Below are 12,532 nucleotides of genomic sequence, written 5' to 3' on the forward strand. Positions count from 1 at the left end.
ATATTTGATATATTATATTATATTATATTATATTATATTACAATTTAATATAATTTTCTAGCATCATTGAAATGCAGTCCTAGTTCTTCTCTATGGTATTGTGTGTATTAATCTGTAATATTTCACAAATAGAGTCATGTAAATGTTTAATTTGACTGAAGATCATATTTGAAGTGTAATATTCACAGGTGTCTTCTGGGAAATCCCTGAAACTGCTGCAGGAACAATGGAGGATCTACACTAATGAGTGTATCCAGAGCTTCATCAACACACCTCCAGCCTCAGGTCCGCCTCGCCGATGAACAGCTGCTGTGTTTATGATGCTCTAGTGTTTCCATCACTCTCTCTCTCTCTCTCTCTCTCTCTCTCTCTCTCTCTCTCTCTCCGTGTGTGTGTGTGCGCGTTTCAGGGCTGGTGTGTAACAGGACGTTTGATCAGTACGTGTGTTGGCCCGATGGCCCCACCGGCACCACGGTTAACGTGTCCTGCCCCTGGTATCTGCCCTGGTACCGCAAAGGTAAAGCTCTCAGAGTCGGTCTTAAACTCACCACTGATAGAAATAACAGTCCTGTTATGAGATATGATCTAAACGTCAAAATATGCAGTAAATATGGGACATTATTAACAATTAAATTACTTTTTTTAAATTACAAATAAAAATTACTTTTTAATTCAAATATCAGTCAGTTTGCATGTCCCGATTCATCCTATTTATATTAATATACGTTATAGGCCTATGTATATTAATTTAAGCTAAATTTGGCTTTTATTGACACTAAAATATGCTTTCACTGTCTGTGTATTGTTTTCTAAATTGTTAACTCTGTGGCATTTTCTTCTTTAAAACATAGAGATGTAATCACTCTGACTGTACTTATACAGATATATATATATATGTGTGTGTGTGTGTGTGTGTGTGTGTGTATATGTATCTCTGATTTATTTTAATTTCAGTGTTAGTTTTGGTCATTTTAGTTGCAAAAAAGGCAAAATTTCAACAAGATTTTTAAGTTTACATTTTTCATCTACTATTTATTTTCTACTTATTTTAGTTTTATTTCAGTTCCTGATAATGGTTTGTAACAGTTTATCTGTGGTTTAAGTTAACAACAACAACATCATCACTGGGGATCTCAGTATTATTGATGGTCTTCATGAATGTAAAGTGTCGTAGACTCAGTCCAGCTGTGACCGGTGTGTGTTTCCGCTGTGTGTGATCAGTTCATCAGGGCTTGGTTTATCGTGTGTGTGGCGCTGACGGCCGATGGGCTCATGGGAAAAACACCAGCGAGTGTGAGCAGGACGACCCTGGACAGGTGAGACCGCCAGTTTAATGACTTAATGATGCTTTTAAACGATGATGATTCTAACGGTCAGCTAATCCCTCTCTCTCTCTGTGTGTGTGTGTGTGTGTGTAGAAGCAGTACGGTCAGATCCTCAGTAAGTTCAGAGTCATGTACACTGTTGGATACTCAATGTCTCTGGCAGCGCTAACTCTCGCTCTGGCCGTCCTGATCTCGTTCAGGTAACCATATATTACACATGTATCTGACCATATATTACACATCTGACCATATATTACACATCTGACTAGGGCTGTAACGATTCCTCGATTAAAGTCGAGTACTCGATTTAAAAAAATCCTCGATTGCAATTTACCCGTGTCGAGTAACCGGCAAAATACCGGAAGTGGCGCATTCCACAGACGAGAGTCCATGAACCGCATTACACAGTTTTCTAAGGCTACGCGATATATTTAACTGTTTACAATCATGATATTGTGAAATCACAAAGGCTAAGATTAAGTTAAATAAATATATGCGCTGTTTTTTTTCTCCCACAGAGAAGCATGACGGTTGAATTATTTACATGCGTGCAGATTGTGTTAAAAATAGGCCTACCTCAGCTCCGTTCACAGTAAACGCTGCTCCACACGTATACTCAGTCTCTGCATGTGCTGTTTGTTTAAGTTTCCAATAATGTGCATTTGGGAACGCAAAACCCCGGACGCGTGTTTCATAGTAACTTACTGTCATCATTTATATGCGTGGAGCGTCTCGGGTTTCTCAAACTCCATCTTTGCATGCTGTGAGTTTGTGTGGCTTATAACGTTCATCTGCACGCAGTCTGCGCCGTTTCACAAGATTAGTAACGCAGCTCATTTATAAATCTTCGCCAACACAGGAGAATACATAAGTATGTTTCTGAATATATTCAGAAATATATTCGCAATCGCATATATTCTCATGTGCGAATTGTTGTTCATCGCGATTTCAAAATAAAAGTTTAACCCTTGCACTGCTTGCATGTTTTGACGTGCACATGTTCTTTTCAAGAAATGACGGCAGCTGTTGCATTTCTATCGTACAGAAGTGACCAAATATGAAAGATTAAGTTGACATTTGAATTAAATGTTATGTTTATTAGTTATCATATATTTTACATGGTGTATTTTAACAGCGTTGTTCAATAAAACCCATATGATTACTTTCATACTTTATTTGAACCAATAATTATTGCTTGTTATTGTTATTTGGGTAACACTACAATAAGGCTCATTAGTTAACATTAATGTATTAATCAACATGAACTAACAATGAACAATAGCTACATCTGTAACTAACATTTGTTCATACAAATAAAGCTGTTCATTGTTTGTTCATGTTAGTTCATTACATTAATGTTAACAAATACAACCATTATTTTTAATTATGTATTAGCAAATGTTGAAATTAACATGAACTAAGATTAATAAATGCTGTAGAAATAAATATTGTTCATTCTGAGTAACTAACAAACCATATTGTAAAGTGTTACCTATTTGTCTTTAAGTAATTTTAAAGGCTGTTGTTCACTTGGATCTATTTTTATTACCACAATTTTTTATCCGATTACTCGATTAATCGATGGAATAATCCGTAGAATACTCGATTACTAAAATAATCGATAGCTACAGCCCTACATCTGACCATATATTACACATCTGACCAATAAAAATATAGTTCTAAAAATCTAGTTCTAGTTCTAAAAAACACGATAACAGCACAGAAAAACGATATCGTTGGAATCACTTTCAGAACGATATTATCCAGATGATGAATGATAAAAACATTGACAGCCAATCAGAATCCATCCTGCTTTAAAGAGCTCCAGCATTTAAAGAGACAGACGAGCACAAGCTTAAAATAAACAGAACGATCTCGTCCGCTGGTGTGGACGTTAAAGGGATACTCCACTTTAAAATGAAAATTATGTCATCATATACTCACCCTCATGTTGTTTCAGTCCTTTATGAATTTCTTTCTTCTGCTGAACAGAAAGGAAGATATTTAGAAGAATATCAGTAACCAGACAGTTTCTGGTCCCATTGACTTCCATAGTAGGAAAAACATATACTATGGAAGTCAATGAGACCAGAAACTGTCTGGTTATTCAGTTCTTTCTGAGTCAGTTCTGTTTTATTAATTCACTTTGAACAGGTTCTTTGGTTTAGTAATTGGTCATGAGATAGATCGTGAAGTGAAAGAAAATGTGTCATATTTTGGTGATATCTCCCGCTGATCACAGATCTCAGTTCTCCCGTTGGTCTTTCCCTCAGGAAGCTGCACTGCATGAGGAACAACATCCACATGAACCTGTTCGGCTCCTTCATCCTGCGCGCGCTCTCCATCCTCCTCAAAGACGCTCTTCTGGACCGGATGAGCAGCGCTCAGAGCGGCCCGCATCACTTCCAGGGCCAGCACTGGGTCAGCGGACAGGTACGGGCGCTCAGGTGTCACATGACCCGTGTCGTTTGCAGGTACAGCTGAATCCAGAGGAAACTGCAGGATCTCAGATTAAGCTCTTTAAAAATCTCCTTCTGTAAACAGACGCTGACTCGCATTGATATGCGAAATACCAGACAAATGCTGCCAGTCAGTAACGGCTTCACAAACTATGGTAACACTTTATTTTACAGTGTACTGTTACATGTACTTACCATGGTAATAACAGTAAATTATGCATAATTACATGCAATTAATCTTCAACCAAACCCCAATCCTACCCTAACCCTATAGTAAGTACATGCAGTTGATTAATATTACTCAGTACTTAAATATATAATTACACTGTAACAATGACACTTTAAAATAAAGTGTAACCCAAACTATATCTAAATGATTATGGAAGTTTCCAACACATCATGGAAGAGCAAATGAGAGATTTTAGTTTCAGTCAGCTAAAACTATATTTTTTTTTTACTTTTTTAATTTGCTGAAAAAACAACAATCTTGAGCAGATAAATATTTATTGTAGTTTTTATTTTTTACATTTATTTTAAATTTTTTTTTTTTAAAGTGTGATTTATTAAAATCCTATTAAAAGCTATTAAAAATGTATTTAAAATATATTTATATATATATATATATATATATATACATTTAATATATTATATAATATTTAATATATTTGTATAAATAATATATACAATTTTGTTTTGATAAAAAATTAATTACAGTCACAAACATGTATGTGTGTACAATTTTACTGTATATTTGAACAATTTACGTGGGGGTTTTTTTCAGTTGCTTTCACTTTTATGGAAAATTGGTTTTAATTACTGTTATATTTTGTTTTGATAATAAATTATTCATGATATAATAAAATATAATATTCTAGGACCTGTCTATTGTTTATTTGATCAATCAATCAATCAGTTTGATTGAAATATTATTAATGAATAAAGGAATTGTTTGGGGATTTTTTTTTATTGATAATTTTATATATTTTTTTATCCATTATTTTAAAAATGAGTACACATTATTACACATCCTGCCCAACGTTATCCTCCAAACAAAGTGCTCTTTTAAAGATAGGGAAAACATATAGTGAACTGATCTGTGTAGTATCAATAATCAAATTTGTTGTCGATTAGTTTTACTTTTATTTTTGATTAGTTGTTGCAGTCGTATAATATTCTATAAAAGTGTTTAAAATGAATCAAATCTATTATATTTCCATCCAGCCATTTTCATAATGATTTAGATTTTTGCGTACATGAGACGGTCTGTGATTGGTCAGTGGGTGTGTCGTCAGAGGCTGAATTTGCATATTGCATGCGTTCCTCAGACGGTGACTGGTTGTCGTGTTGCCATGGTGATGATGCAGTACAGCGTGATGGCCAATAACTGCTGGCTGCTGGTGGAGGGCTTGTATCTGCACAGTCTTCTGGTCATCACCGTCTTCTCCGAGAGGAACTACTTCTACATTTACCTCTGCATCGGCTGGGGTGTGTGAGCCTCAAAGAAAGCCCACCAAACTCTCGTTTCTGACGCCCGAATGTTAATTAGCTGTCGAGGCTTTTGATTGGCAGACTGACTGTGTGTGTCTTGTGTTGCAGGTGCGCCGCTCATGTTTGTGCTGCCGTGGATGACAGTCAAATACCTGTATGAGAATGAAGAGTACGTGTCTTTCACTTCAGTTCTGACTAAGAAAAGTGTTTGAATACTTAAAACTGTCTGTTGCATTAGATAAGATGTCAAACATCTGATGATTTTAGAGTTTTTAAAGGATTTCAAACTTAAACAGACTTGTTTCGTATCTAATGCAGTGATTTCAGGTTTTATTGTGTGCCTGAAATGTCCAAACATATTTGTGTGCTGCTGTATTTAAACATGTAGATTGTCCTGATTTACATAAATGATGATTTTTGTTAAAAGGTTTTCAGTAGATTTCTCTATTTTACATTTTTGGTGAGTTTAAGGAACCCATATGTTGACATGTCACTTATGTTTTACGTTACATGAAATCAGGTATATTATAGTTAACTAAAAATTAAACCATAAAATTATACATTTTCATTTCTTGAGATGAAATGAACATTAGCTGAAATATAATAAAATACAAAAAAAAACGTATTTTATTCAGCCAGTTGCATTTTTTTTTTACTTTCCTTTAACACTAGAACTACCGGAATTCCATAACTACTAGAACGACCATAGCGGTCATTCTGACCGTTCATACTTTGACGTTCATATGGCCGTACTGAACGTCATTTTCGTCATGTCATATCTATTGTACATGTTAACCTTCTCTTTTCCAATGAAGCTTTTAATTCCTGTCGTCATAGCCCTTAAAACAAGCACAAAAGAAAGTTTCCCCCGACAGGCGCTGCCTCTATTTAAGGGACGTTTTGCGTCAAAATAATATTTTTTTCACCGCACTCACCACGTGAATAGACATACACAAAAGTTAGGAAACGTCAAAGCTCATATCGTTTAGTACAGCCCTGTTTGTAAATAAGTTCAATAATTAATACAAAATAAAAAAATAAATGGATCTACAATGATAGGTAATAATAAACAGGACACAAAATTTTAATTCAAATGAATGTGAAAATGTATACAAACAGGCTAAGAAAAAACATGAATAGCTAAACAAGAAAATGAACTGCTAGAACGATTAGTTTCAGTGAACAAAAAATATTAACGAACAAAATCAGGTTAACTGCCCATTTGAACGGCGCAAACACCCCGCATCATTGACGCTTACGCACATTCCACACAGGTAAACACCGCCTTTCGTGTGCAGCTCACACACTTTTGTGACATTTGGCACGTCTCCTTGGTTTTATTTTGTTTGCAGTTCCTCCAGTTGTATGGCTTTTGATTCCATGTGGTCGGAGCGAAGTTCGCTCGCCAGTTGTGTGATGAAGTCCCTCCGCGAAACTTGCAATGTAGCGGACTTATGATATTTATAATGCGTGCGGTCAAAATGACCGTTATGGTCATTCTAGGTAGAAATAGTCAGAACTGTTGTGTGTTTTGTGATTTTAACCAAATAACAGTGTCAGAATAAAATATACACATATCTAGGAAAAGTCAGGGTCCTACAGCCACATTTATTTTATTTTAACAAAGTTATTACACTGTAAAATTTAAAAACGGTCAAAATGACCGCCTTGGGAGTTCTAGTGTTAATTTAATTTGATGTACTAAATTAAAATTACTGAATAAAAAATGAATAGAAACGATCTAGATATTGTGTTAAAAAAAAATTTTTTTTAATTAATACAATTACTAAAAAATAAACAAAAATTAAAATGATAAAGCAGAATATGAAAATAAAAACTGATTCAATTTTTTTTTTAAGTGTAATAGTGTTACAAAGATATTTATATATATATATATATATAAAGAGAGAGAGAAATCAGTGTTAAAATGTCTGTTATATTTTGTTTTTATAATAAATAATTATATAATAAATACATTATTTTATATTTGATAATACATAATATTCTAGGGCTGCATTTTATCTGTCAATTATTTATTTGATTAATTGATTAGATAAAAAAAAATGTTTTTGCATTATTTATATATAAAATTCGTTTTAATTGAATTGTTATCCATCTCAATGTTGTTCTCCAAACAAATGTGCCCCTCGAGAGCTATAAAAACAACTGTAGTGAATGTTTCCCCTAAAACACATCTGGCTCTTGAAGTCCTGTGGGAGCCGTACAGTAAATCCTGATGTCCTGTCAGTTTGTGTGGGATCCGCTCGGATATAACCGTCCGTCAGACTGAAGACTATCAGCTCTTTATGAGCCGTTCACTCGGTCGATCTCCCCTGACAGTCGTGTTCAGAGCCAACACAGGTGAAAACACTCATACAGCGGCCCAGTGCTCTTTAATAATACACACTAATGTGAGAAACTCCTGCATGTGTGTGTGAACTGTGAACCAGCGGGATCTCATTAGTATGCGTGGCTGTGTGTGCTTAAAGTGCAGTTGGATACACAGTATATACTGATATATATATATATATATATATACAAAGGCAATGTATTGGTAGGTTCTCAAGTGTGAACAGTGTCTCATGCCACCTGATTCTGGATCAGTGTGAGTGTTTGGAGACCTGATGAACCTCCTGAGACTTTCGCCACGCCCCTTTCTTTCTGCACCAATCAGCTGCTCCAGTTATGACCGTTGATGAAGTCTTTTCTCTCTCTCGTGGCTTCTGTATTTGGTCCCTCTTTCTCTCTTCCTCCCTGCAGTAAAACATCTATTATAACTCCCCCTCTTTTATTTGCCTTTCTGTTTATTGTTTTGAGTTTAATTTGATTAATGCGTGGGTGATGTGGTGACACCTCATATTTCATAACCCACCGAGTTTGTGTACGTTTATTTTCCTTTCTGGTTGTCTTCTTTGTTGTGCGCTGTTGCAGCTCAGGGCCACGTTTATGAATAAAGAATATTCTGTGCTTAAAACAAGTTAATTAACAGGTGAATTCTTGTGAGTACTAAAAAAAAATAAAAAAAATTCTGCTTTTAAATCACCCAAAAATGTGTCCCCATTCAAGATCGTTTATTTACAAAAGCACATGTAAAAATGACTATCATGAAAAATACACTAAATACGAAAGAAAAACATTAAATAAAAACAGATAAATAACTATTTAAAGGATCTATTGTAAGTGCCTCTTTTCTTTAAGAACAAATATTTTTTGTTGTAATCAACATTATGCCACAAATTCATTTTAAAACGATTAATGAAAAGACATGGAGTCAGGTCTGGATTTGACTTCTAAAGTAATTAGGATTTCTCCATGGTCTGAGAAACGAGTCCCGCTGGAGTATTGAAAGCTCACACTGGTTCCAGTTCAGACTCATCTAGAGGATTAAAACAATTTGTGTGTATTTACAAGTTTGTGAAAGACTAAACCGATCACAGTATATACCTATGAAAGCTAATGAGCTCACGCTGTTGGAACAGCTGCACTCATGTTCACAGGTGGATGAGTGGGACTTTCTAGAAATGAGGAAAAAAGCGCCTCTGTTCAAATAACAATGAATGTTGGCATGGAAACACCTAATTAAAGACACCTGCTACTCTTCTTACAAGTGTAATCAGTGCTCAGATAGAAACACACACACACACACACACCTTAAAGTCAATATGACATCTAAACTCACTCTGTTTACTAGGGGAATGTTGTTCTAAAAGAAAAACTGTAATCAAACTTGGTCTGCCTCTCAAACGACCATCCAATCAGTTCCCGATGGATAAAGTTCTGCACCTCAGATTTCTGTTGTTTCTTATTAAATATGCAGTTTCATTCTGAAATATGTCACATCAGTCGTTGAAGAAAAGCTTCTATGGAACCTTAAAGAGTTCCGCCAGGCGCTTCATATATAGAACCTTTCAGCGGTTCCATCATGGGATCATTCTATGGATTTAGCTCTAATAAATACATTTTCATTTAAATGCATGTTATGAATTAAACAGCTTGCAAACTGAAATAATCTGTTAAGCGTGAGAGTATTCTGCAATCATTTAAGACATTTCCCCTTGAATAGAACCTTTTTAGCATAAATTGTTCTTTAAAATGAAGCCAAGAACCTTATATAGAACTTCAGTCATGATTAGACAGAACTGTAACTGTAAGAGATAAATGTGTTGAAAATTGAATTCCATGCAAATGCAAACTTCCTTTCTAGTATCACCAGTTTTATGAAAAATGAATTCCATGCAAATGCAAACTTCCTTTCTAGTATCACCAGTTTTATGAAAAATCTGTCACATTTTTCCGTGTTTTAACCGATGGATTGTGATGTTTTGTCATATGCAGATGCTGGGAAAGGAATATCAACATGGGCTACTGGTGGATCATCCGTTCTCCCATTCTGTTTGCGTATCTGGTAAGAGACTCAGACTTACATCTGATCTCATGCAACGTGTTTGAAATGAAAAGATCTGCAGATTCGCATGACAGCGAACCCATTCGTCATGCGTCTATGCAGAAGATCTGCTCTGTGTGTGTGTGTGTGTTTCATATGTATGTGCTGAAGAATTGAGATTCAAGCGGTCTCTAATATTATTCTGCATTCAGACACACACACACACACACACACACACACACAATCTCTTGCTGATATTATCCGAGGACTCTTTCATCGAGCGCCTCGGGCTCAGGAACGCTTTATGAACTCTGCGTGTCACTGAGCGTTTGTTCGGCGCGCTCATCAACACATATAAAAATGCTCCGCGGGCTTTACAAAGTAATGAAGATCATCACAACAGAAATGTTGGTTCTACACAACCGAAATGATTTATTTCACGAGTCCCATTTGTACTGCAGCAGTGCCATGTTTTGATTTAATAAAAAAAAGTACATCAAAAAACAGCAGACATTAGCAGAATTAATGTGTACTTTATATCTTAGGTCATTATTTTTATTTTGTTTTGGTGGTTTTGAGCCGTAATTATAGGTTAATGCTTGTTACTGTTACTTTAAAAAAAATATATATATATATATATATTTAAAGTGCCCCTATTATGATTTTCCGATAGCATCTTTCATGTAGTGTGTAATAAAGCCGTTTGTGAATGTAAAAACTCTGCAAAGTTGCAAAGATCACAGTGCAGATAAATTGAGTTATTTTCTCCTAAAAGAAAGAAGCAATTCTGAACCGCTGAAACAAGTCATCAGAGCAGAGTAGACCAATCACAACAGACTGAGACTTCTGACCAATCAGAGCAGAGTAGACCAATCACAACAGACTGAGACATCTGACCAATCAGAGCAGAGTAGACCAATCACAACAGACTGAGACTTCTGACCAATCAGAGCAGAGTAGACCAATCACAACAGACTGAGACATCTGACCAATCAGAGCAGAGTAGACCAATCACAACAGACTGAGACTTCTGACCAATCAGAGCTGAGTAGACCAATCACAACAGACTGAGACATCTGACACCTGGGGCTCGTTCTTCGTACGTCGCTAACTCAGTTAGCTGGATTTGATTGTTGACGATTTGGATCTTGGATTGTTTGGTTCTTCGACGCTCATCCTGGACTTGCTGTCATAGCAACAGGTGCGCAAACTTAAACCTGCTCAGGAGCAGGCTTATTTCATGTAAACAGGATTAGATCCCGGCTTTATAAGCGGAGCTGATACGGGAAGTCCAGCGCAGCGCGATAGTGCACTTTCTGAGATTGAAATTTTTTTCTCGTGACTCGTGAGATTGTCGTTTACATTATTAATTTGTTGGAAACGCACATTATTTTCGACTTGTCGGAGTCGGGCTTTAACTACAGCACAAACTGTTTGCATTGCCCTATGATTATTTGCGAGTGGCTCTTTCCTTTACACTATTGGAGCAGAGAACTTGATGGAAAGTTCTGTCTGTCGTGTCATTCGGAGTTTACCTGGCGCTTTTAGGTTTAAAAAACAGTTTTAGGTTTTTAAGACCCAATGTTGTATAGCAGTTTTTTTAAAGCAGTTTTTTTTTTTTTTTTTTTTTTTTGGCTATCATTTTTTATGAAGATCATGCAATCATGACCATGCCGATTACAGTATGTCACTCAGGCTTCACTAACGTGATTGGTACCATAGACTATAGGCTACCATAGACTGCCATCAAGGCCTCAATGAAGGGGATTATGTGAACATAAAGGGGGTTCACAATGTAAATGTGCAGCCCAGTTACTATTGGGAGTCTTAATATTCCAGATTAATAATATTATATCAAATAAAAAAAGTCAGTTGACTAAAATCTTCCATATCACAAATGTGAAAGCAAAATGGCCAGGATCTGTGCATGACTTAAGAATTTTCAGAGATTCACATTTATGCACATTATTTGAAAGTGGTAAGGAAAGTTCCACAATTAAATATCAAGCTCACTGTATTACATACACTTATGATGATCCTAACAGAACTGCATTTCTTCATAGGTGATTATGACATGTTCCTGCCTGCAGAAAGGTGTTTTATGACCCCATTCCCTGACCCAAACCAGTTACAATGCAGCTCTAGCCAGGACAAGGGCACACAATGAAATGAACTTTGGCTAACTAAAGGGAAGATTTCAGTGTCTGATAAGTCTGAGGTTTGCACACCTGACAGGGCCTGTGACATTGGTGCATGTGCCATATTACACAACATTGCCCAAAAAAAAAACAACAAAAAAAAACTTTTCATTATAATATAATGAAAAGTTTCATAAAAGACCAATATACTTAGTTCCTTGAGTTTTATTTCAATTGTTCTTTGTAAAGAAAAGCCAGTGTTCAAGTGCCTGCAACATATTAGACACATGCCTCATGCAACAAATAAAAAGGAAAAGTTGTCTATACACTGCCCACCTGTAGGCCTAGTCTCCTCTGTCTGTGCAGACTCTTCTGTAGGCCTTTCTGTAGATGTGGAATCCTGCAACTTATATTGCTGCCATAAAGCATACAAGTATAAATTAAGTAAAGTTATTTATGCACTTGCAGGTAGGCTAGTTCTTCCATATGACAGTTATCTGAGAGGGTTTATTCACTGTCCAGTGCAATGGAAACAAATGGACATTACAAAGTCTTATACTTTCTTTCCTTTGGAAAGTTATAAAAAAAAATGTCCACTTACTGCACATATTTCAGCCACCACTTTCTTGGGAACAGATACAAGTGTTGGTGTATTATGTAAAAGTGCACAAAAGAGGAAAACACAATGGCCCTCATTTATCAAAAGTGCGTACACCAAATTCCCAGCGTACACCTGGC

General features: G+C 35.9%; 2 protein-coding genes across 3 annotated transcripts in view; one reads left to right on the forward strand and one right to left on the reverse strand.

The window, feature by feature from the left end:
* LOC309493862 (complement C3-like) overlaps window positions 1–12,532 on the reverse strand; it is a 217,148-nt gene that overhangs the window by 111,175 nt on the left and 93,441 nt on the right. The window lies entirely within an intron of this gene.
* Window positions 1–12,532, forward strand: part of gcgrb (glucagon receptor b) — a 28,224-nt gene that overhangs the window by 11,149 nt on the left and 4,543 nt on the right. Inside the window, exons 3-10 of the mRNA XM_082164130.1 lie at window positions 189–285; window positions 410–517; window positions 1,222–1,316; window positions 1,419–1,525; window positions 3,599–3,758; window positions 5,110–5,269; window positions 5,381–5,441; window positions 9,608–9,818. Of these exons, the coding sequence (XP_082020256.1) occupies window positions 189–285; window positions 410–517; window positions 1,222–1,316; window positions 1,419–1,525; window positions 3,599–3,758; window positions 5,110–5,269; window positions 5,381–5,441; window positions 9,608–9,818 (999 nt within the window). The remainder of the gene's footprint in view (window positions 1–188; window positions 286–409; window positions 518–1,221; window positions 1,317–1,418; window positions 1,526–3,598; window positions 3,759–5,109; window positions 5,270–5,380; window positions 5,442–9,607; window positions 9,819–12,532) is intronic.

The sequence above is a fragment of the Leuciscus leuciscus genome, assembly GCF_965113295.1.
Source record: "Leuciscus leuciscus genome assembly, chromosome: 3".
NCBI lineage: Eukaryota > Metazoa > Chordata > Actinopteri > Cypriniformes > Leuciscidae > Leuciscus > Leuciscus leuciscus.